This window comes from Neofelis nebulosa, chromosome 7 (assembly GCF_028018385.1).
Source record: "Neofelis nebulosa isolate mNeoNeb1 chromosome 7, mNeoNeb1.pri, whole genome shotgun sequence".
Lineage (NCBI taxonomy): Eukaryota > Metazoa > Chordata > Mammalia > Carnivora > Felidae > Neofelis > Neofelis nebulosa.
The window spans coordinates 148,090,404-148,112,729 of NC_080788.1; the positions used below are offsets into that span (position 1 = coordinate 148,090,404).

Genomic DNA, 22,326 nt, shown 5'->3' on the forward strand with positions numbered 1-22,326 from the left:
TGTCCAGCCTCCAGCCCCTCTTCAGGGGCTTAGTTACTGCCCCGGACATGCTGGCACTATTCCAGTTTTAGAAAAGCATCAGAAAATCAGGAGGCTCTGAAATCCCTAAGGCGCCCAGCTCTCGTCCCCTCCCGGCCAGCTTGCCCCTGGGGGACAGTCCTGAGGACCAGCCATCGATGCCCAGGAAACCCCACAGACAGGAGTAGAAAATAAAGGCCCCAGCAGGGCCGCTCCTACCTGAAGACACTGTGACTCCGGTTCCATGGCCCCAGAGATTGATACCGTAGTAATCACAGTGGTGGATTCTCCATTTGCACCCAACAAAACCCTGGGGGCCTCACCTGGCATCGCCCCCTCTGGAGGCCTGCACTTCCAGGCCGCACGGAGGCCGACCCTCCAAGTCACTGTTATCTGGAGGGTCCTGGACCCCCTCACCGGCCCTGGTCCCCACACCCCACTGCCCCTGAGACCCCATGTCCTGGCCTGGCCCCTCAGAAGCCAGATCACCGCCTGCCTGGGCCGCCCGACTACAAACCACAGCCCCGAACAGGAACTCAGAAGTCCAATCAGCCCCAAGGGCCACTGCCCCAGACGGCAGGTGCATCAGGGCCACAGACCCCAATTATGTTGATTATACCACAGTCACGGGGGCCCCCCAGGAGGCTTCAGTTACGTGGCCAGGCCACTCAAAGGAGCCACCTTGTCCCCATCTGTGGAAAGGTGATCTCCAGCCCCGTGTCTGGGGGACCCTGTCTCTGCCTCCATTTCCTGGCTTCCAAAATGCCCCAAACCCCAGATCTCCCCAAGTGCAGCCAGAGTGGGAAGGGTGAGGACCCACCTGAAGACACGGTGACCGGGGTCCCGGGGCCCCAGTAGTTGAACCAGTTGTCACATTGTGACAATGTTGGTGGGGCCCCAGACAAGAAGTGGGGCCTGGCTAAGGCCTTGGTCCACCTCAGATCACAGCCAGTGGGGCTGAGAGGACCAGGGGCCCCCCGAAGCTGAGGGTGGCTGAGGTCCCTGGAGAGCCTGGCCACCAAACCAGCCCTAGATCTGAGACCCTGGCACCCTCCGTTTTCTCCCCAAATGCAGCCAAAACCTCCCGACAGAGAGAGGAGAGGAAAGCCGGGAGGACTCACCTGAGGACACCGTCACCAGGGCTCCTTGGCCCCAGTAGTCAAAGTAGTCACATTGACATGGGCCCCGCTAAGGGGTGTACAAAAACCTCACCCCCTGACCACTGCCTGGCTTCCCGAATCCTCAGGTGTGAGCCCCCTCCAGCCCTGGACACAGAGCCCCCTCTGCCAGCCTGCCTTCCACAGGCTGGAGGCCCCGCTCCCTGCAGAAAGGCCATCGGCAAGGTGGGAACCTCACAGCCTCAGAAGCAGCCCTCTGGGCTCCCCAGAAGGCCCCACACAGACCAAGGAGCCTCTGGATATTTCTTCCCCAGCCCCGAGACAGAGGGAGCAGACAGAAAGTCGTCTTACCTTGGGAGACAGTGACCTGGGTACCTTGGCCCCAGATACCAAAAGTATTGCACAGGGATACAGTCCCTGCTTCTCCCCAGACAAAAATCTTCCCCGGCCCCTTGCACGGGCTGGTACTCATTCCCCAAGGATGCAGCAGACACAGCTGGCTTCCCTGCCCCCAGCCAGCCAACCCCAGGGCCACGAGGGAGGCAGGCAGGGCTGCAGCTACTTGAGGAGATGGTGACCAGGATGCCCCGTCCCCACACGTCGAGCTCATAGCCACACTAGTGTGCCGGGCCAGCCCTTAGCACACAAATATCCAGGCCCGGCCCCAACCCTGCTCCGCCACAACTTCTCCTTCCAGCCAACACCTGTCCCTGGGGCTTCTCTTCTCTCTGCCGGCTCTCAGCTTGCTTACCACCAGGAGCCCGGTCAGCCCTAAAGGCTAGTCCATAATGGGGCCGGGGCCCAGCAGGCCTCGGGCACTCAGCCCATGGTGGAGCTGTGCCCAGCCCAGGGACCTGGCCTGAGGCCCCCAGAGCAGGTGCAAGGGGGACTCACCTGAGGAGACGGTGACCAGGGTGCCCTGGCCCCAAAACTGGAAGTAATCATAGGCACGGTGAGCTGTCCCTGTGCTGGGGACTGCAGAACCCCCCCCCCCCCACAGCCAGGGTCCCCAGGGAGCCCCAGGAACTAGAAAGCCTGTTTTCCGCTTGAAGAGATGATCCACCCCGGGCCCTGGCATGTTCCTTCCTGAACTCAGTCTCCTGGCCCAGGTTTTGGATGTCCTTCCTGACACCCGACTCCCTTTGGTCCCGAGGTCACGTTCTCGCTGCTCTGCCTTCCGATGACCTTCACTGCCTGGGGCCCAGTGTTGCCCTCCCTCCCTGAACCACCGGCCAAGCTGCGCCCCAGCACCCAGTCCGCTGCATACACCATGCCTCCCCCGGGGCCTTGGCGACCCAGTCCATCCCTCTGGCTGGAACGCGTCTCTCTGTCATGACCACTTGGGAAATCCCCTGGCCTTCTGTGACCAGCTCAACACCACTCCCTCCCCTCCCCCAGCTTCGTTGGGCTGCCCAGTGACTCCCGCCCCTGGCCCTGCAGTGAGCCCCAGAGAATGAGCAGCTGGCCGCCCTGGGAGTGCTCTGGCACTGGGTTTCTGTAGAGCTGTCGGTCATGGTGGCCCTGGTTAGCACTATGGTTCCTGGCTTAGCCAAAACCCCACGGGCTGTAAGGCAGGCGAGGGGGAGCTTGGTGGTGGGCCACAGGGCACACAGGAGACCCGGACCTCCATCTGCCATCATTCCTGAGTCACGAGCACACAATGATCAAAATGTTGAAGGCCTCCCCCACGCATTTTCCTTCTTTCTTTCAGAAATAAGAGCAGATCCAAGGCTGGGTCCATGGGCCACCTGCATTTGAGCTGTGTTGTCTGAGAACATCCCCAGTGGTGGCCCGTGGGCCCCACCCAGGCTCATGGCTGACCAGAGAGGTGGGCCCCATGGGGCCAGAGTCTCAGTCTGTGAGACTGCCCCTCCTCAGCTTACACGGGTAGAGGCAGCAGCATCTATGTCGTTAACTCTGCCCACTCATGTCTTCTGTGGACCAGGACTCCCAGGAGGCCAGGGCCACACCAAGCCCTTCATGCCCCCGGAGAGAGATGTCTGTGTTCCCACCCATCAGACCTGGGGCTGAGTGCTGGGACTCACAGGCTCCCACGGGCCAGCTGTGAGTGTGGCGGGTGTGTGTGACAGGGCGGGGGGAGACAGAAAGGGAGACAACCAAGGACTGGGAGGGATGATGAGACCCCGAGGCTTGTGGCCGAGCGGGTGAGGGAAGGGCATGCTAGAAGCACATGTGTCTGTCTGTGTGCCTGTGGGTTTGGGTGCATAACTCCAGGCACAGGGACAGCCAGAGTCCTGATCCAGGCTGGGCTGTGGGCCTGGAGAAGAGTGGCAGGTGGCTTGGTTGTAGATGGACTCAAGATGGCCTATGTGCCCTTTGAAGAAGCTGAGGGTCTTTCTCTGGAAAGTTCTGTCTAGTATGGCATGGAGTATGGATGTGGGCTGGGCTGGGGCCACCAGGAGTAGGAAGGCCGTGGGGCTGTGGGAGGCAGAGGGCAGGGACCGCAGGCGTGTCTGAGGTGGGGCTCCCAAGAAGCAGGACCAAGGCTGGGGCTCCAGGTCCCTGGCCTGGTCTTTGGGAAATGGGGGCAATGCTGGAGGTGTAGGCACAGCAATGGTGCAGGTGGTGATGTTGGCCTCAGGTGTGAGGTGCCGGGGAGACCCCGCTGTGATGCTGGGGTTCAGGACCTCTCCAGAAACAGCTGGACCGCAGCATGTGGACAGTGTCCGGGTCTGGGGCAATGAGGGTGAGCCTGGGGAGTGCTGTGGGGATGCCCTGTGTGAAGGCGGATAGGCTCAGTGGCCTGGAGGTGTCTGTGGAGGAAGCAGGCGCGGGAGGAGAGGCAGGGGTGAGGCGGGGAGAGTGGAGCAGGAACAGGGACTCTGTAGCCTGAGTGAGAACTGGCCAGCCCTGGGGACCCGGGGGCCAGGGCAGACTGAGGAGTGGGGCAAGGCCTGTGCCTTCTCCCCACCCTCATGCCCAGCCTCCAGTGCCTGCCCTCCACAGCCCGTGGGGGTGGCTCCTGGCTTGCAGACCGGGCTTCCTGCAGCCCCAGCCCCTTTATGGAGGCTCTTTGTGCTGTGGTCTTGGCTCTGGGGCCTCCTGTCTCCTTTTAGGGACCAAAGGGCAAGGTCTGCTTCTGGCCCTTGAGGAAGCACCTGCTCTGGCTTTCTAGGGCCTTCCGTTCCTGGCTGGGGCAGGGAAGGTGCCCTTCATGCCCTGCTGGCCCTCCCCCACAGTAGAGAGCCAGCCAGGCTGCAGGCATTGTCTGGCCTGCAGAGGACCCAGTTCAGCTCTTGTAGACCAGTGTGTCCTATCGGGCCCCTGGGCAGGGTAGGAGCTGACCTTGGCAGAGCTCTTTGAGCCTTCTAGAAAGATCTCTGACCTGTCATCCCTGGTTTTTCCTGGCAATCCATGCGGAGTTTGGGTCGGGGCAGCTGTGGTGGGTCCTGAGCCTGCAAACCATGCTGCTGGCTGTGGTCATGCCCAGGCTGGGCTCCTTTTGCAGCATCCTACAGCCCAGTTCCGGGAGCCTGCCCTTGCCCCTCTCTCCACCACAAGCACATGCCAGGGAAAGGACATGGGTGTCACAGGTGGGTGCCTCAGTGGGTGCCGGGCATGGTGTCTGGATCGGTGTAATGGGGTGTCCAGAATGGGGCTATCTGCTCAGTCTTCCAGGCTCTGCCCATAGCTGCAGACTCCAGGGGCCCTACCCCTTCCAGAATGGAGACTGAGAAGGTGTCTCCTGGCTCGGCTGCTACGAGCAAGACTCTAGTGGAGCTGAAGGCTGAACCCCTGGGATGGGAGGGGAGGGCACCCTGTCACTCAGCTCCCCTGTTAGTCATGGCATGTCCATGCAAGTGCTTCTGAAAACAGCCAGTGAACTAGGAGTGGCTAGATGGGGCCTTGAGGTCCTTCCAGGCCTTGGTGGGCTAATCACACTCTAGGGTCGCATTCCCCCAGGATCGGACACTGTGGTAGACCAGATGGCCAGAATGCAAGTAGTTGAAAACATTCCTAATGTGCACAGGGAGAGGTTTTGTGTCTGAGATTTGCCTTGATGGCAGAGGCCATCAAGGAACTGACTCCTGAGCACTTTCCCCCAGAAGGAAGGTCCTTATGCATGAGAAACATGACAGGAAAGTCCTTCTTGCTTCACTTCTTAGGCCAGAAGAAACACAAGAGCAAATGGCTGCTGCTGCTGCTGCTGCTAAACCAACAGTTGTGAGAAGCCACCAAAGGGAATAGAAAGGAACGAGAAACTGAATTTCCCTCCTCAAATACCCTATGATGAGCAAAAAAAAAAAAAAAAAAAAGAGTAAAAACCAGAAAGAAGGCAAGAACTTACAAACAAACAAAATGGGTGGAAACACAAAATGCTACGGTCAAAGAAAGAGCGAGGATCCAGCAGCTGCTGGCACGCTCCCCACTTCACCCCTATAGCCCACAAGATGCAGTGGGGAGTTAACAAAGCCCAGAGAAGGCCCATATGTTCCTCCCGTTCCTGAGGGAAGGGGCGGGCCAGGGGGGTCCATGTGCCACAGGACAGAGCACGTTCAGTGCACGGGACAAAGGATCCACAGCATCAGTCTTCTCAGTGAGTGAGGAGTCAGGACAGGAGTCTGCCCAGCTGCCGAGGCTATGGGGTGGTGGTCGGGAGCCCTGTGGATGTCTGGCTGCTCCTTCGTGGTGGGAGAGGGGCTGCTGCCGGCACTGGCTCCTGAAGCAGGAGGGACGGCCAGGAGCAAAAGCACTCTCATTGCCAGTCTGGCTTTTTGTTCAAGAAAGGAAGCCCCAGCTTCTCCTGAATCTCCTTGTCCAGACCACATCCTTGTGTCCATCTGGGGCCTCCATCATGGTCTTGTCCCCCGGACCTAGGAGTGTTGGTTCTCTTTTCGCTGGGGTCCAAGAGCCCATACTGCTGGATGGACACCTCATTTCAACCTGCTCTCTGGCTGGCATGGGAGCTGCCACAAGGACGGGGAGGGCGGCCACAACGGGTCGTTAGTGATGGAAGCAGTGGCTCCAGGGCTCGGGTACTCAGGGCAGTACCCTTCCCCCCAGAGTGGGACAAGCCTGTCCCTCTGGTCAGTCCCTGCAATGACCTGGACATTCACAGAACCTCAGAAATCATGACATCTCCTTCTCCCCTTCTTTTCCTGAAGGCTGGGCTGAAGCAAATCAGGCCAAGCTCAATCCTCAGCCAACGGCACTGAGGGGTGTCTGCAGCGCGATGTCCCCCTTGCCGTTCCCTCGCCATTGCTGGCATGCTCTCGCGGTGGGGGGTGGGGGGGTGGGGTTCCAGCTGTATGCACTTTTGAGGCAGTGTTCAAGCTTTTCTCTTGCGGGCTGTCCTGACTTGGCCTCAGAGGCTCTCACCCCTTCGCCACTGTCCCCACAGACTCCTGTCATCAAAGGCTCCCAGCGAGGAGTGAGTGAATGGGAAGAGCCAAGTAGCCTCGGAATTCTTGGGGCGCTCCCAATGGCCATTGGTCAAGGCTTGGCACCTAAACTGTATTAGAGAAAGTGGATGCTCTTTGGATAAAGGGTCTGGGTGGACAGAACCAGGAATCACGGCTCCCTCAGTTACCAGAGCATGAAGACAATGAGGGGCCGCCACCACAGCCACTGACCCACCAGAGTTGGCTCCTGTGTGGTGAGTTGCTTTCCTGTTGGTGGCTCCCTAAGGCCCCTGCAGTGGGTAGACTAGCTGGTTTTCTTGGAGTAGGGAAGAGGCAAGAGTGTGCAGAGGTGCAGCTACGTCCTGCTCCACATTTACCATAATTTTTCCTTGGAAAGACTCTTGAATGCTCTGAGGCTTAAGATCCCTCATGTGCAGAAACACAGGTAATAGCATCTTGCTTACAAGAGTCTTGTGGGATTAAGAGGTAGTGATGCATAAGAGGCCCTTGGTGACAGGAACTCACAGAGAGAAGATCTAAGGAGAGTCATAAGCTATGACATGGAGGCTGAAATATTTGCCTCCATAAAATTTAAAAGTCATTTTATTTTACTTTATTTCATCACGATGAGTGCATTCCTATCTCACCTGCCCCCTCCCCTGCCCTTCTGTAACCATCACTTTGCTCTTTATAGTTAAGAGTGTTTTGTTTTTTTTTACTTTTAGGGAGAGAGGTTAGGGGGAGAGGCAGAAGTGGGGGGAGAGAGAGAGAGAGAGAGAGAGAGAGAGAGAGAGAGAGAGAGAAAGAGAATCCCAAGCAGGCTCCATGCTGTGCATGGATGTGGGGCTTGACCTGAGTCGAAATCAAGAGTCGGATGCTCAAGTGACAGAGCCACCAAAGGGCCCTAAGAGTCTGTTTTTTGGCTTGTCTCTTTTTCTTTGTTCCTATGTTTTGTTTCTTAAATTCATATATGAGTGAAATCATATGATATTTGTCTTTCTTTGATTGACTTATTTAGCTTAGTATAATTCATTCTAGCTCCAGCCACATCCTTGCAAATGGCAAGGCTCCATTCTTTTTCATCACTGAGTAGTATTCCATTGTATACATATGCCACATCTTTATCTGTTCATCAGTTGGTGGACATTTGAGCTCTTTCCATAATTTGGTTATTGTTGATAGTGCTGCTATAAACATGGGGGTGCATGTGCCCCTTTAAATTAGTATTTTTGTATCCTGTGGGTAAATACCCAGTAGTGCAATTCCTGGATCATAGGGTAGTTCTATTTTTAACGTTTTGAGGAATGTCCATACTGTTCTCCAGAGTGGCTGCACCGGTTTGCATTCCCACTAACAGTGGAAGAAGGTTCCTGTTTTCTCCACATCCTCGACAACACTTGCTGTTTCCTGAGTTGTTAATTTTAGCCATTCTGACAGGTGTGAGGTGAGGTGGTACCTCATCGTGGTTTTAATTTGTATTTCCATGATGACGACTGATGTTGAGCATCTTTTCATGTGTCTGTTGGCTACCTGTAGGTCTTCTTTGGAGAAATGTCTGTTCATGTGTTCTCCCCATTTTTATATTGGATTATTTGGTTTTTTTTGGGTGTTGAGGTTAAGTTCTTTATAGATTTTTGATACTAACCCTTTATGAGATATGTCATTTTCAAATATCTTCTCCCATTCTGTCAGTTGTCTTTTAGTTTTGTTGATCATTTCCTTCACCGTGAAGAAGCTTTTTATCTTGATGAGGTCCCAATACTTCATTTTTGCTTTTGTTTCCCTTGCCTCTGGAGACATGTCTAGTAAGAAGTCACTGTGATCAAGGTCAAAGATGTTGCTGCCTGTTTTCTCTTGTAGGATTTTGATGTTTTTCTGTATTACATTTAAGTCTTTCATCCATTTTGAGTTTATTTTTGTGTATGCTGTAAGAAAGTGGTCCAGTTTCAATCTTCTGCGTGTTGCTGTCCAGTATTCCCAACACCATTTGTTGAAGGGACTGTCTTTTTCCTATTGGATATTCTTTCTTGCTTTGTTGAAGATTTGTTGACCATATAGCTGTGGATCCATTTCTAGGCTTTGTATTCTGTTCCATTGACCTAACTGTCTGTTTTTGTGCCAGCACCACACCATCTTGATGCTTACAGCTTTGTAATGCAGCTTGAAGTTTGGAATCGTAGTGTTTCCAGCTTGTCTTTTCTTTTTCAAGATTGCTGTGAATATTTGCCATCTTTTGTTGTTCCATACATATTTTAGAATTATTTGTTCTAGCTCTGTGAAGAATGCTGATGCTTTCTTTTAATATAATTTATTGTCAAATTGGTTTCCATACAACACCCAGTGCTCATCCCAACAAGTGCCCCCCTTCAATGCCTATCACTCACTTTACCCTCTCCCCCACCTCACATTCACCCTCAGTCTGTTCTCAGCATTTAAAACTCTCTTATGATTTTCCTCCCAATCTCTCTGTAACTTTCTTTTCCTCTTCCCCTCCCCCATGGTCTTCTGTTAAGTTTCTCAAGATTCACATATGAGTGAAAACATATGGTATCTGTCTTTCTCTGCCTGACTTATTTCACTTAGCATAACACTCTCCAGTTCCATCCACGGTGATGCAAATGGCCATATTTCATTCTTTCCCATTGCCAACTACTATTCCATTGTATATATAAACCACATCTTATTTATCTATTTGTCAATTGATGGACATTTAGGCTTTTTCCATAATTTGGCTATTGTTGAAAGTGCTGCTATAAACATTGGGGTACATGTGCACCTATGCATCAGCACTCCTGTATCCCTTGGGTAAATTCCTAGCAGTGCTATTGCTGGGTCATAGGGTAATTCTATTTTTAATTTTTTGAGGAACCTCCACACTGTTTCCCAGAGAAGCTGCACCAGTTTGCTTTCCCACCAACCGTGCAAGATGGTTCCCATTTCTCCACATCCTCGCCAGCATCTATAGTCTCCTGATTTGTTTATTTTAGCCACTCTGACCGGTGTGAGGTGGTATCTCAGTGTGGTTTTGATTTGTATTTCCCTGATGAGGAGTGATGTTCAACATCTTTTCATGTGCCTGTTGGCCATCTGGAAGTCTTCTCTGGAGAAGTGTCTATTCATGTCTTCTGCCCATTTCTTCACTGGATTATTTGCTTTTCGGGTGTGGAGTTTGGTGAGTTCTTTATAAATTTTGGATACTAACCTTTTATCCTATATGTCATTTGCAAGTATCTTTTCCCATTCCATTGGTTGCCTTTTAGTTTTGTTGATTGTTTCCTTTGCAGCACAAAGGCTTTTTTATCTTGATGAGATCTCAATAGTTCATTTTTGTTTTTAATTTCCTTGCTTTTGGAATAAGAAATTGCTATGGCTGAGGTCAAAGAGGTTTTTTCCTGCTTTCTCCCCTAGGGTTTTGATGGTTTCCTGACTCACATTCAGGTCCTTCATCCATTTTGAGTTTACTTTTGTGTATGGTGTAAGAAAGTGGTCTAGTTTCATTCTTTTGCATGTTGCTCTCCAGTTCTCCCAGCACCATTTGTTAAAGAGACTGTCTTTTTTCCATTGGATATTCTTTCCTGCTTTGTCAAAGATTAGTTGTCCATACATTTGTGGGCCCAATTCTGGAGTCTCTATTCTATTCCATTGGTCTCTATTCTATTCCATGTTTCTGTTTTTGTGCCAATAACATACTGTCTTGATGATTACAGCTTTGTAGTAGAGGCTAAAGTCTGGGATTGTGATGCATCCTGCTTTGGTTTTCTTCTTCAATATTACTTTGGTTATTTGGGGTCTTTTGTGGTTCCATACAAATTTTAGGATTGTTTGTTCTAGTTTTGAGAAGAATGCTGGTGCAATTTTGATTGGGATGCATTGAATGTGTAGATTGCTTTGGATAGTATTGACATTTTCACATGTTCTTTTGATCCATGAGCATGGAAAGTCTTTCCATTTCTTTGTGTTATCTTTAATTTCTTTCATCAGTGTTTTATAGTTTTCAGCCTACAGATCTTTTAACTCTTTGGTTAGGTTTGTTCCTAGGTATCTTATTGTTTTTGGTGCAATTGTAAATGGTGTTGATTCCTTAATTTTTCTTTCTGTTGTTTCATTATTGCTGTATAGAAATGCAACAGATTTTTGTATGTTGATTTTATATTCTGCAACTTTGCTGAATTCATGTATTAATTCTAGCAATTTTTTGGTGGAGTCTTTTGGGTTTTCTACATAGAGCATCATATTGTCCGCAAATCATGAAAGTTTGGCTTCTTCCTTGCCAATTTGAATGCCCTTTATTTCTTTTAGTTGTCTGATTGCTGAGGGTAAAGATTCCCACACTATGTTAAATAGTAATGATGAGAGTGGGCATTTCTGTATTGTTCCTGGCCATAGAGGAAAAGCTCTGTTTTTCCCGATTGAGGATGACATTAGCTGTAGAATTTTCATATATGGCCTTTATGATGTTGAGGTATGTTCCCTCGGTCCCTACTTTGTTGAGGGTTTTTATCAAGAATGGATGCTGGGGGCGCCTGGGTGGCGCAGTCGGTTAAGCGTCCGACTTCAGCCAGGTCACGATCTCGCGGTCCGTGAGTTCGAGCCCCGCGTCAGGCTCTGGGCTGATGGCTCGGAGCCTGGAGCCTGTTTCCGATTCTGTGTCTCCCTCTCTCTCTGCCCCTCCCCTGTTCATGCTCTGTCTCTCTCTGTCCCAAAAATAAATAAAAAATGTTGAAAAAAAAAAAAAAAGAATGGATGCTGTACTTTGTCAAATGCTTTTTCTGCATCTGTTGAGAGGACCATATGGTTCTTATCCTTTCTCTTATTAATATGATGTATCACGTTGATTGATTTGTGAATATTAAACCACCATTGCATTCTGGGAATAAATCCCACTTAAACATGGTGCATGATTTTTTAAACATACTGTTGGATTTGGTTTGCTAGTATTTTGTGAGGATTTTTGCATCCATGTTCACTAGAGATGTTGGCCTGTGGTTCTCTTTTTTGGTGGTGTCTTTATTTCATTTTATTATTAGGGTAATGCTGACATCATAGAATGAATTTGGAAGTTTTTCTTTCTCTTGAATTTTATGGAACAGTTTGAGAGGAATGGGTATTAACTCCTCTTTAAGTGTCTGGTAGATGGGGCGCCTGGGTGGCGCAGTCGGTTAAGCGTCCGACTTCAGCCAGGTCACGATCTCACGGTCCGTGAGTTCGAGCCCCGTGTCAGGCTCTGGGCCGATGGCTCGGAGCCTGGAGCCTGCTTCCGATTCTGTGTCTCCCTCTCTCTCTGGCCCTCCCCCGTTCATGCTCTGTCTCTCTCTGTCCCAAAAATAAATAAAAAAAAAAAACATTGAAGAAAAAAAAAAATAAATGTCTGGTAGAATTGGAGACTGAAATCTCGTCACAAGAGAACGGCTGCCTTGGCTCAAATGTTTCTGCTTCTCCTTTTCTGTGTGATGCTCATGAGCTGTTTGTTTTGTTTGTCATCTTGTCCACAAGTGCTTCCCCTCAGTGGACACAGTAAGACCACTCACACTTGCTGAGAGGACAGACATGTTAGTCTCCATCCTATCCTAGCTGTTCATGTCATGATTCCTGCTTTTCAATTCCCAAAAGAAGTTTTCCATTTCAAGCTGCCCTTCTCTGCTCTTTGAGTATGCAGTGGTTGCTCTGTTGTGACAACGTCCCGCAATGTGTGGCCTCCGCTCTGCGAGGTGTGAAAGTCCTGGCTCCTGGTCAGGCCCACTTCCTTCTCGCCTCTGGTCACAGGTTCCTCCTCGGACCTCTGCTCTCTTACTAAACAGTGTACCTGGCTCTGCCTCCACCCCTCCCATCTGGGTCCACCTCATTGACGTCCTTGGGCACCTCGCTCTCCGCCTGCAGCAGCGGCTGTCACCTGCCCTGCCCTGGCACTTTTGCTGGTGGGGAAATTTCTGCTTTGTCGGGACAGAACCCATCTCCTCTCTGTTCAGTCTCCCCAGCCACTTGGGTCTCAGCCTCATGTTTTAACCACATTAGTATTTTCCACGGGTTTTGTGGCCCCAGCTTCTCCGTGCATCTATTGGTGGCTGATGTCTTTTCACGAGCAATTTTGCCATGTGGGGGTTACAGAAACCTATTCACTGGATTCTTGAATGTTCAAACTGTTTTTCAGTAGTGTTACTTTTTTTGTTGTTGATAAGGCACTTTATTTCTAAAACTGAGACATAATTGACATATAACATGTAAGTTTAAGGTATCCGCGTATGATTGTTATGGCAGAGCTAACACCCCATGGGGGTCACATAATTATCATTTCTTTTTTGTGTTGGGAATAATTAGGATGTGGTCTCTCAGCAAGTTGGAAGTTTACGATACAGTATCGCTGACTGCACTCCCTAGGCTGTGCATCGGACCTCCAGAACTGGTTCATCTGCTAGTTGTAAGTTTACACCCCAAATCACGTCTCCCCTACTCCCCCACCTCCAGCCCTTGGTTGCCATCTTTTGACCCTCTGTTTCGAGGAGTTCGGCTTTTTAAGTTTCTGTACATAAGTGAGATCACACAGCGTCTTTCTGTGGCTCGTGTCACTCTGCATAATGCCCTTGAGGCCCACCCGTGTGGGCCGACAGCAGGATTCCCTTTGTGTGGCTGAGTGACACAGTCCACTGTGTGGACACCACGTCTTCTCTATGTGTCCGCCCGAGGTGGACACTTAGCTTGCTGCCGCGTCTTCAGTGGCCTTGTTTTGGAAGGACAGACAGGCTCCCGCCTTCCCCTGTGACCTGTCGTGCTGCTCACGGCTGCCTGGCGCTGATCGTGGGGTCAGAAATGGAGGAGCCTGTGTCTCCCCTTTCTGAGGAGTTCGTCTTTTTGAATCCTGCCCAAGTCGATTCTTTCCAACGCTAACTAACGAAAGAAGAGGAGGGAAGATGTATTTTAAAATGGAATTCATACGCTCCATCCTGGCACAGGCACAATCTGCGGCCGACAGGGAGCCTCGCGCGCCTGAGACGAGGGACCCATCGTGCAGGCCTTCGTCCCCGAGGCCGGGCCGTGCGTGTGTCTGACGGCCGTCCCGGGCGTTGTGTTTTCCGTCACAAGTCCCGCTGCTCCGTTCATTACTTTCCACTGGTGACGGATGATCGGGTGGACGTGTCCTTCTGTGGCCCGGTTTCCCTGGGGACTCCTCCTCCGGTGCCGGTGCGGCTCGCTGCTGCTCTCCCAATGCCGATACTGTTCCAGTTCACACTCGCACTCGTCGTCTCCCGAAGTGACCCCCTGGACGCGCTCTTTTTGTAGCGTCTCGTCGGAGGGAGGACGGGGCGGACGCCGGGGCGGGGCAGCCTCGGGAGCTCCGCGGCCCGGGGACGGGGGACGGGGACGGGGTGGGCGGGCGGCTGGGGTGACCCGCGCTGGGCACCGAGGGGCCCTGCGGACCGCGGTCCCCGCCCCCCGCGGGTCGTGGCACACGAGGCGCTGGGACCAGGGAGAGGTGTTCGTGGGCAGAACGCCGGGCCTTCTCGGCTGTCCTGTGGCCTCCGTCACGTGGGCTCTGCAGGTGTCAGCGGCTCGTGGCTCCTCCCTGCGTCCTGTGCATTCGCGTTACCTCAGTCTCCCTAGGGTCACTAAAAATGGACGTTCTCCTCGTCACGATTCTACATGTGTGTCTCCGCCGATTCTGGGAAGCTGAGGGGCAAGTGCTGTGTGTGTGGGGGAGGGGGGAGGGGGAAGGGGGGAGGGGGGTCCCGGAAGGAGGAAGCCACAGGCGGTGGGAACTGCGAGCCTCTACCACGCCCAGGAGCTCCTGGGACTCAAGCTGCTTCCCCTCCTTCTCCACTCGGCTCTGCGTCCCCAGAGGGGACCTGTATCCAGTACCTGGCCCGGCTCTCCGGCCTCCGGTCCAACCAGCTCCGGGCCCCACCCCCACCCCGGCAGGTGCAGCCCCCCCCCCCCCCCCAAGCAGGCTCTTTTACTTAAAATGGGTATGTCTTTTGCATGAAACCTTCCAACTATCTATTGGTTGGATAAAGTTGGTCTTTATTCAAATAAATAATTTTATTTCCAACAGTCTGTATTATCTATATTGAATGTTGGTTGTATATGTGTGTACATTCATATGAAGATTTTCATTATTCAGCTTGTATAATATAGACTCGAAAACATTATACTTTTTATAATTTACTCTGTAAGGAAGAATTGAAGGGGTTAGTCCTCCAAGTTCACGCACATGGAAAATATATTTGAATGCCCGTGTTTTGGGTCATAAAATTCTTGAGTCATATTTTCTCTCCAACAGAATTTTATGGGCATAAATAAGCTTTCATTTTCTTTTGAGAAATCAGGTCAGATTCGTTCTCCTCTTGTCAATGATCTGATCTCCGTTTGCTTATTTTGAAGTTGTCAATTGCAAAATGAACAAATCTTTTAGAATTTCTAATGTTTACTCTTGAGACAGAGAGAAAGAGAGAGAGAGAGAGAGCAGGGGAGGGGCAGAGAGAGAGGGAGACATAGAATCCAAAGCAGGCTCCAGGCTCCGAGCTGTCAGCACAGAGTCTGACGCGGGGCTCGAACTCATGAACCTCAAGATCATGACCTGAGCCAAAGTTGGACACTTAACTACCTGAGCCACCCAGGCGCCCCTCCTGCCTTTTAGAATTTCTAAAAGAAAGAAGAGTTTTACCAGAGCACAAGTGAAGCCGCTGCTGAGACCCACACTTGCTCCGGAAGCAACCTTTAGTGTGGGGGATTCTCACATGAAGAGCTACAGATCTTCATGAATGAAGAACATTCCAGAAAGTCACCGACTCATGTCCTGTTTCCAGTACATGCAAGGCTGCAGTCTCCAACCTTATGGGAACGTGGGGAGGTCTTACTCTTATCTTTCTGTTTGCAATGTTTCCTGCAGGTTATTTGCCGCTGAAGTAGATGTATGGCATGTACTCAGGGCAGAGAAGGAGCCCCTGCTGGGAAGTCTGGTCGTGTCGTTCTGGCCTTGGTCAAAGTAGAGCCTTCCTGGGCACTCAGGAAGAGCCTTAAAGCTGAATATCTCCTGTATTTTATTGAGCCCAGTAACTGTATTGACTGCTCTGGGTTGTTTTTTTCCTGAGAAGTTTAAGAATGTTCTGTAACACTGTTCGAACACTGTTTCAAATCGTGTTGGTTGGTTTAAGATTCCCTATCGTCTTTCTGCCGGGACTGGTGGGACTGCAGTGAGGGGCAGCCCCCAGGACCCCCAGGTGTGAGCATGTGTGAGGTGTGGTGACGGGCTTCCACAGGTCTCTGGCGTTGGGGGTGTGTGACCTCTGAGGTTTCCATGCAGATGACCGGCAGGGTGACACTGACTCCAGGGAGGAGGCTTCTGGGTGGAGGGACCCCCCCACACACAACAAGTCCCCCCTCAGAGCCAGTGTGGGCCTCGTGAGTGACTGTGGGGTTTTCTCTGAGAAGGGGAGGGCTCTGGGAGGGTTTCCAGAAGGTGCATGGGGTGGGGGAGGGTCCAGAGAAGGTCTTGGAAGGCCTGCTGTTGCCACCTAGGGCGGTGGGGTGCACCGGGAGGCGTGGGGTGCACAGGCGGGCCATGGGCCCCAAGCAGGCCATGCACAGTGGGCTGTATGGTGTCCTCTGAGTGTGTATGGCTTCACAGTGGAGCCTACAGGGTTTGGGGTGGATTAGACATGGGGAGTGAGACAGAGCAGCCGTGAGTGTGGGCGGCCACGGAGACAGAGCAGGGGGTGTGCGGTGGTGGGGCAGGAACCCGCAAGCTCCAGGGAGCTGCCAGTGCTTAGGTGGCATGTGGGCATCTGGTCCATCCAGGGCCAGGACCATCAGTGTGTAAATGGTGTTCGAGCCGGAGGACCGGAGGACGTGGAGGGATGCATGCAGGAGGACTAGGACCCTCGTCCCGGGTCCTCGGTTAGGAGTTGGGGGGAGGGCGGGAGCAGCGAACGGACACCGGCCAGGGAGGAGAGGCCAGACTGCAGACACCTCAGAGGCCAGGAACGTGCCTGAATGTGCGGGAGGAAGGCGGGGGTCACTTGTCTGCAGCTCACGGACTTGGGCATCCCGGAACCATTAACCAAACCCAACTTACCTGGGACCCGACTTTGATTTCTCTGACTTAAATGGTCTCCATGCTTTCAAACCATTTCTTCTTCTTCTTTTTTTTTTGAGTCTTTTAAAGCATTTTTATTTAAATCTGTAAATGTGCACAGAGGACACAGGATGTCCCCAGGCCTCTGGCTCTGCACGGGAGTATGCTGGAACAAGGAAACAGAGTGAGAACATCCTACTGCATTGTGGGACAGAGACATATCCTCATTATAGCTATTAAATGTAGGTAACATCTGTCTAATTAGCCCTATTGTAGGGGTGTCTGGGTGACTCAGTCTGTTATGTGTCTGACTTTGGCTCAGGTCATGATCTCACGGTTCTTAGGTTTGACAGCTCGGAGCCTGGAGCCTGCTCTGGAGTCTGTGTCTCCCTCTCTCTCTGCCCCTCCCCTGCTCACACTCTGTCTCTTTCTCAAAAAGAAATAAAAAAAATTAAAAAATGAATTAGCCCTACTGTAGTTGCATTCTCCTTTTACAAAATCTTGCATTTATGCATCTAACCTACAAAATGTGAAAAACGCTCTAGAGAGTTGAAGAAAGGAGTTGGAATGAATCACCGTCAGAAGACAGGAGATATATTTTAAAAATAGAGTTAGGTGTTTCCACGCATCCCACGTAAAGATCCTGCCACCGGTCAGTCCTAACTGCAAATAGTCCTGTTTGATTAAGTAACAAGATTCATGCAACAGAAAAGAAAGTAGCACCATATAACCTGTAAGTTCAAATAAACATCCGTTCTTGTTTTTGTGTGATGGTGACAGGTGTGTGTGCACCTATGTGCTACCTGTCCCAACATGGTGCCGTCTTTTGTTTGGTGTGACTGTGTCCTTGTTGGCTGCCTGTGAAGGCGGCCTCTTTGGGGACCCACACACATGCAGGCAGGTGGGGGGGGCAGGCTTTTCTCTTATTCTGATCAAATTAGGAGAGGACCTCAGCTGGGCAAGCAGGTAGGGAGGGAGCCTCAGACTGGGGAGACTGGATGGGACCCACAGCATAATCCCAGTGGGGGTGGCGGCTGGGAAGCTCCTCCATGGGGATCAGTCAGGACGCGTAAAATAGAAACCCCACTGCACCAGCTTAATCCTCCTGTGCGAGAACAGAGGAATCTGTCAACACCACCGGGGGCCAAGTTTCCATCTACATTTTTGGCCCACTATCTTTAGTAGGTGGGCAAAGGGGCTGCTCACCTCTGGGCCTTGCATCTATATCCCAGGATAGGCAGGCAGCAAACAGCAAAGTATACTCTGGAAGCCTCCTTCTTCCCAAGTACATCTCACTGGCCTCTGTGGGTCCTGTGGCCACTGGGCTGCAGAAGAGACTGGGAGGTGCCGGGAAGTTGAGGGGAAAGTGGATATCAGCTGGGTGCTGGGGTGGCCTGCCCCACGCAGACTGTGTGGTGAGGGCCTGTAAGAGCTAAGCCCAGCAGCCTGCAGCCCCCTTCAGCATGTGGCCACCAATTCAAAATGGCGCCAGGGAGCATTGGGGTCATGACCCCTGTGTGTCCAGGCCTGGCTGTGGAGAGTTGGGCTCACCTTGCTGGGTTGTGGGGACGGGTGTGGGTCGAGGTCACGGGTGCCATGCCGGTGAGCTGGAGGGTCCTGAGGGGTCCCTGCAGGTGAGAGTAGGGAAAAGCAGCAACAACCCCAGGAAGGGTGGGCCAGGAGGGGGCAGGGTGGCCGCGGGTGAGTGTGCATGTCATCCTGAGGCTGCTGGGCTTGAGGACCAGAGGGGAGAGTGTTTGGGAGGTGGGGGTCACTGTGAAGGCCTTCTCAGTAATCAGTCTTGTGGGGCTGGGGAGGGAGATCTGTGGACCGTCGTCTTCTGGAAGGTGGGGAATGGTGTGGCCTCCTTTCTGGCCGCTGGCCGAGCAGTGCGCCCTGGCAGGAGTGCGTCCTCATCCAGGGCTGTATGGGGTTCCCTGGGACCCTCCCCAGAATGGTTGCATCTGGATCTGCAGATCAGTAAGATTCCCGGGGTAGGGGGTCTGTGTGCACTGAAGCTTGAGGGTGCTGACCTTAGGGACCTGGAGAAGTGGGGCTTTTGTCCCCTGCCTGGGGACAGGAGCACTGACTTGTTGGTGTCCTATACTGCTGGGGGCTCCAGGGCATGCTCCTCTGTGCCTGGACCTTGCACATCTGGGTCCCTGTGTCCCCTTTGCCCGCTGCATCACTGCCTGGGACCAGGGCTCCTGCAGTGCAGCCCAGCTCTGTCTTGGGCTCCAGCTCGTTCCTGAATGACTCAGGCTCCCCCATCTGAGGCTCCCTGTCTTCCCAGAGGGCATCCTTGCTAGCCCCTCGGTCCCCGTTGCCAAAGTCCGGGACGCTTCTCCTCTCCACCTGCAGCTAGAGTGCCTGGTCCTCCAGGAAGGGGCCTTGACTGACCCACACACCCCAAGCCACACCCTGTGATTCCCCTTCTCAGTGTCACCTGTACGTGTGCAAACGTCTGCATACCCTCAGGGCCGCGTGTGCCTGCTGTGTCACACCCCAGGGCCTGGCTAAGTTCCCTGGGCTGATGAGTGAGGCAGTGAGTGAGTGCAGTATTGTGGTGCTGGGAGTGAGGGAAGAAATATAGAGTTGACCAGAGGAGAGAAACTGCAGGGAAATCCATGGAGGGAAACCCCAGCTTTAAGGTAAAGTACCTGAAAACCTCCCAGGTCTGAGTGCAGGGAAGGCAGGGAAGGGAGGGGAGGGGTGTGGAGGAATGGGGTGGGACAGGAAGGGAAGGCAGGAGGGGGTTTGCTGCCCTGGAGCTTATCTGCTTCCTGCCTGGGACATGTGGTGCTGAGCCCAGGGAGCTGCGCGGGAACAGGGTGCCTGGAGCCTGGCTGGCTCTGCCCCCAAGACCGGTGCTGGCCAGTGGGGACCTGGGCTGGATGAGCCTTCACCCAGGAAGGGAGGCCTCTGAGTTGGGGGCTCCAGGCCCTCTGGAGACTGGCTCACAGGTGACAGGTGGGTGGGTGCAGGCTGGTGGAGGGCCCCAGTGAAGGCAGAGCTCCTCTTCCTTGCTCCACATGGTGGGCTCGGGCTTTTGGGAGTCCTGTTGTGGGCTGGGGCACCCTGGCTGCCCTGTGTGGCCGAGTCCTCAGTGCTGGGACAGGGGCTCTTGAGGACCCAATGGCTGCAGCATGGGGGCCCCAGGGAGAATGCTGCCTGGATGACCGTCCCCACCGGGGAGGGCACTGGGCTCAGGGGTGATGGGCAGAAGAGGCACACGGGTCCCTCTGGGTGGTCTTCCTGGTGCTGCCTGCTTGGCGGCTGGTGGCTGACGGGCACCCCATGTGCTGGCCGCCAGCCGGGCATTCCTAAAGGGGCCTGAGGCCCGGCTGGACTCTGTCCAGCAGTGGCGCCTGGGTGACTGACATGAGGGGTCATGCCTGCTGACCCCTGCCCAGGACAGCAGTGGCCGGAGCAGATGCTTGTGTCTCCCTGAGGGACACAGGCCTTGAAGGTCTGCTCTGGAGGGTGAGGACAGGGCCCAGCCCCCCGCCTGGCCCAGCCTCCTGTCCTAACCCGGAAGTGGGGAGGCTGAGGGGCGTCCGGGGCTATCCGGTTACCCCAGGAGCCCGCGGACACCTCCTGGCTGGGGGCGGGGCTCCCCTGTCGGACCGCTAGCTCCAGGCTGGGCCCCCAGAGCCCATGGGGACAGTTTTGGCCACAGCCAACGTCTCAGTGCTAGTTCCCACCGGACACAGTGACCCCCGGGCTGCTCAGAATACTCCAGGCTCCTCCTTGGCCGTGAGGCCCCCACAGGGAGGGATGGCCTGCTGGGTGGAGGTATTCTGTCTGGCGAGGCCTGCGGGCGGGTTTTATGAATGGCCTGAGGCACCATGAGCCCACCCGTTACTACCCACTCTGCCTCAGGCCTGCACAAAATCCACCAAGGACCCCCAGGTGGGGAGGCTGCACTGGGCAGCCTGTCTCCTGGAACAGGACCCTTCTCAGGCTGTCACTGACCCCCTGAACTGGGTGGGAGGATGCAGACCTCAGTCCGGGAGGCAGGCCCTTCTGCTGGTGGACCCACTTGGGGGCAGGGGTTTCCGGCCTGGAGGGTGTCACTGTGGGACCAGCTTCCACTATACCACCATGACACAGACTGACTCATAAACCTCCTGGCCTGCTGGGGGCTCAGCCCCTTCCTGGGTCTTGTCTGATGGACAGGTGCTGGGGGCTCAGCCCCCTCCTGGGTCTTGTCTGATGGATAGACGCCGGGGGCTCAGTCCCCTCCTGGGTCTTGTCCGATGGACGGTGGGGGGGTGGGGGGGCTTCTCCATGCTGGACACTGCCCCTGAGCTCTGGAGTCTGGAGTTCCAGTGCGTGAGGATTCTGGGGCACATTCAGCCCAGTCTGGTGTCTGGTCGAGCCCCATATGGGTGGGTGGGCTCTGAGGCAGAAGCCAGCCTCCCCCGGCCCACCCTGCGTGGAGCGGGGCTGCAGCCTGAGCCCGGGTCTGGTGGGCTGGCCTCCTGCTCCTTGGGCTCTGGGCCCCCGCGCATGTTGGGTCCGTCCTGTCTGTGAGGGGTCTGCTGCTCAGCCATGCTGGCTGGTCAGTGTCAGCCGGAACGGGATGCCTGAGGGCAGAGGGGCAGAGGGCTCAAGGAAGGGCTTTTGGGTCTGTCCTGACCCACTGTGGGGGTTGTGACTCCTTGAGAGGGTCCCGTACAGAATCTCCCCTCCCTCTCGTTCCCCCTGGGGGAGGGGTGTGGCACCTCAGCCCAGCTCCCCCTGCAGCAACCTCAGCCACTCCCCTGCAACTGGCAGTGCCTTGTGCACCTGCCCTCCACCTGGCAGGTGCGGGGTCACGGGCGCCGGGACTTGGGAGCCGGGCCAGCACCCCGGGTTCGGCCCCGGGCTCACAGAGCGCTCGGCAGGGGGGTCAGCTCAGATCTCGGTCAGGTTCCGGGCCTGAGCTGCCCCCGCCCCAGTCACTGCCTGGTATCCGCTCTGCAGGAGTCCCATTGCTGTTGGATATCATGGTGGGGGAGCCCGGCTCCCCATCCTCTGTGGCTTCCCCTCCCCGGAAGGGTCTCAGCACAGCACGTGGAGGGAAGAGAAGGGAGAGCTCAGGGAACAGGGAGAGGAGGTGAGGGCTGGGCGCCACGGGGAGGGCTCCCTGCAGAGGGCCTGCCAGCTGACTGTCCCCTGGCCACGTGCCCAGGCCCGAGCCCAAAAACCTGGTGCCATCCTCTTGTTCTTGGAGGGGGATCCTCCTGGGCAGTGAGGCCGGCGGCTGGAAGGAGAGGGGCCGGCTCTGGAGGTCAGTGCTGTGCATACCCTTTCCTCCCAGGGTGCTTCGCTGGACCCTGGTGCCCAGACCACAGTGCCCCAGCCCTGCCTCAGGACAGCACTGGCTTGAGGTCTGCAGCCTCTGATGATAACTGGGGGGACAGCATGAGGGGACAGGGCCCAGCCCCTAGCAGGAAGCAGTGGGGCCCAGGGAGGGAGGCTGGTTTTGAGCATAGGCCGTGTTGCCGTGGGAGGTAGTACCCCAGTACCCACAGTGATAGAAGCTCAGACAATATGGCCTGTCCCTGGGGCCCAGAGGCGGGCCCTGCTCACAGCTGCTCAGCCTGTCCTGGCCAAGGCCACGGCCCCTCAGCCTGCCTCCGAGGGACATGCTGAGGCAGGTGTCCCCCAGGGAGGTTGAGGGTGGGCTGGGCTGGGAGCTGGGGCTTGGTCGAGGGGCCCTGGGTCCCCCTGGGTCCTGACCCTGGCGTGGCTCATCTATATAGTTCGTGGTGAG

General features: G+C 54.3%; 1 gene segment (V, D, J or C); it reads right to left on the reverse strand.

The window, feature by feature from the left end:
- Positions 1–22,326, reverse strand: part of LOC131517850 (immunoglobulin heavy constant mu-like) — a 136,683-nt gene that overhangs the window by 12,081 nt on the left and 102,276 nt on the right. Inside the window, 1 exon segment of the C gene segment in view lies at positions 2,031–2,099. Within this exon segment, the coding sequence occupies positions 2,031–2,099 (69 nt within the window).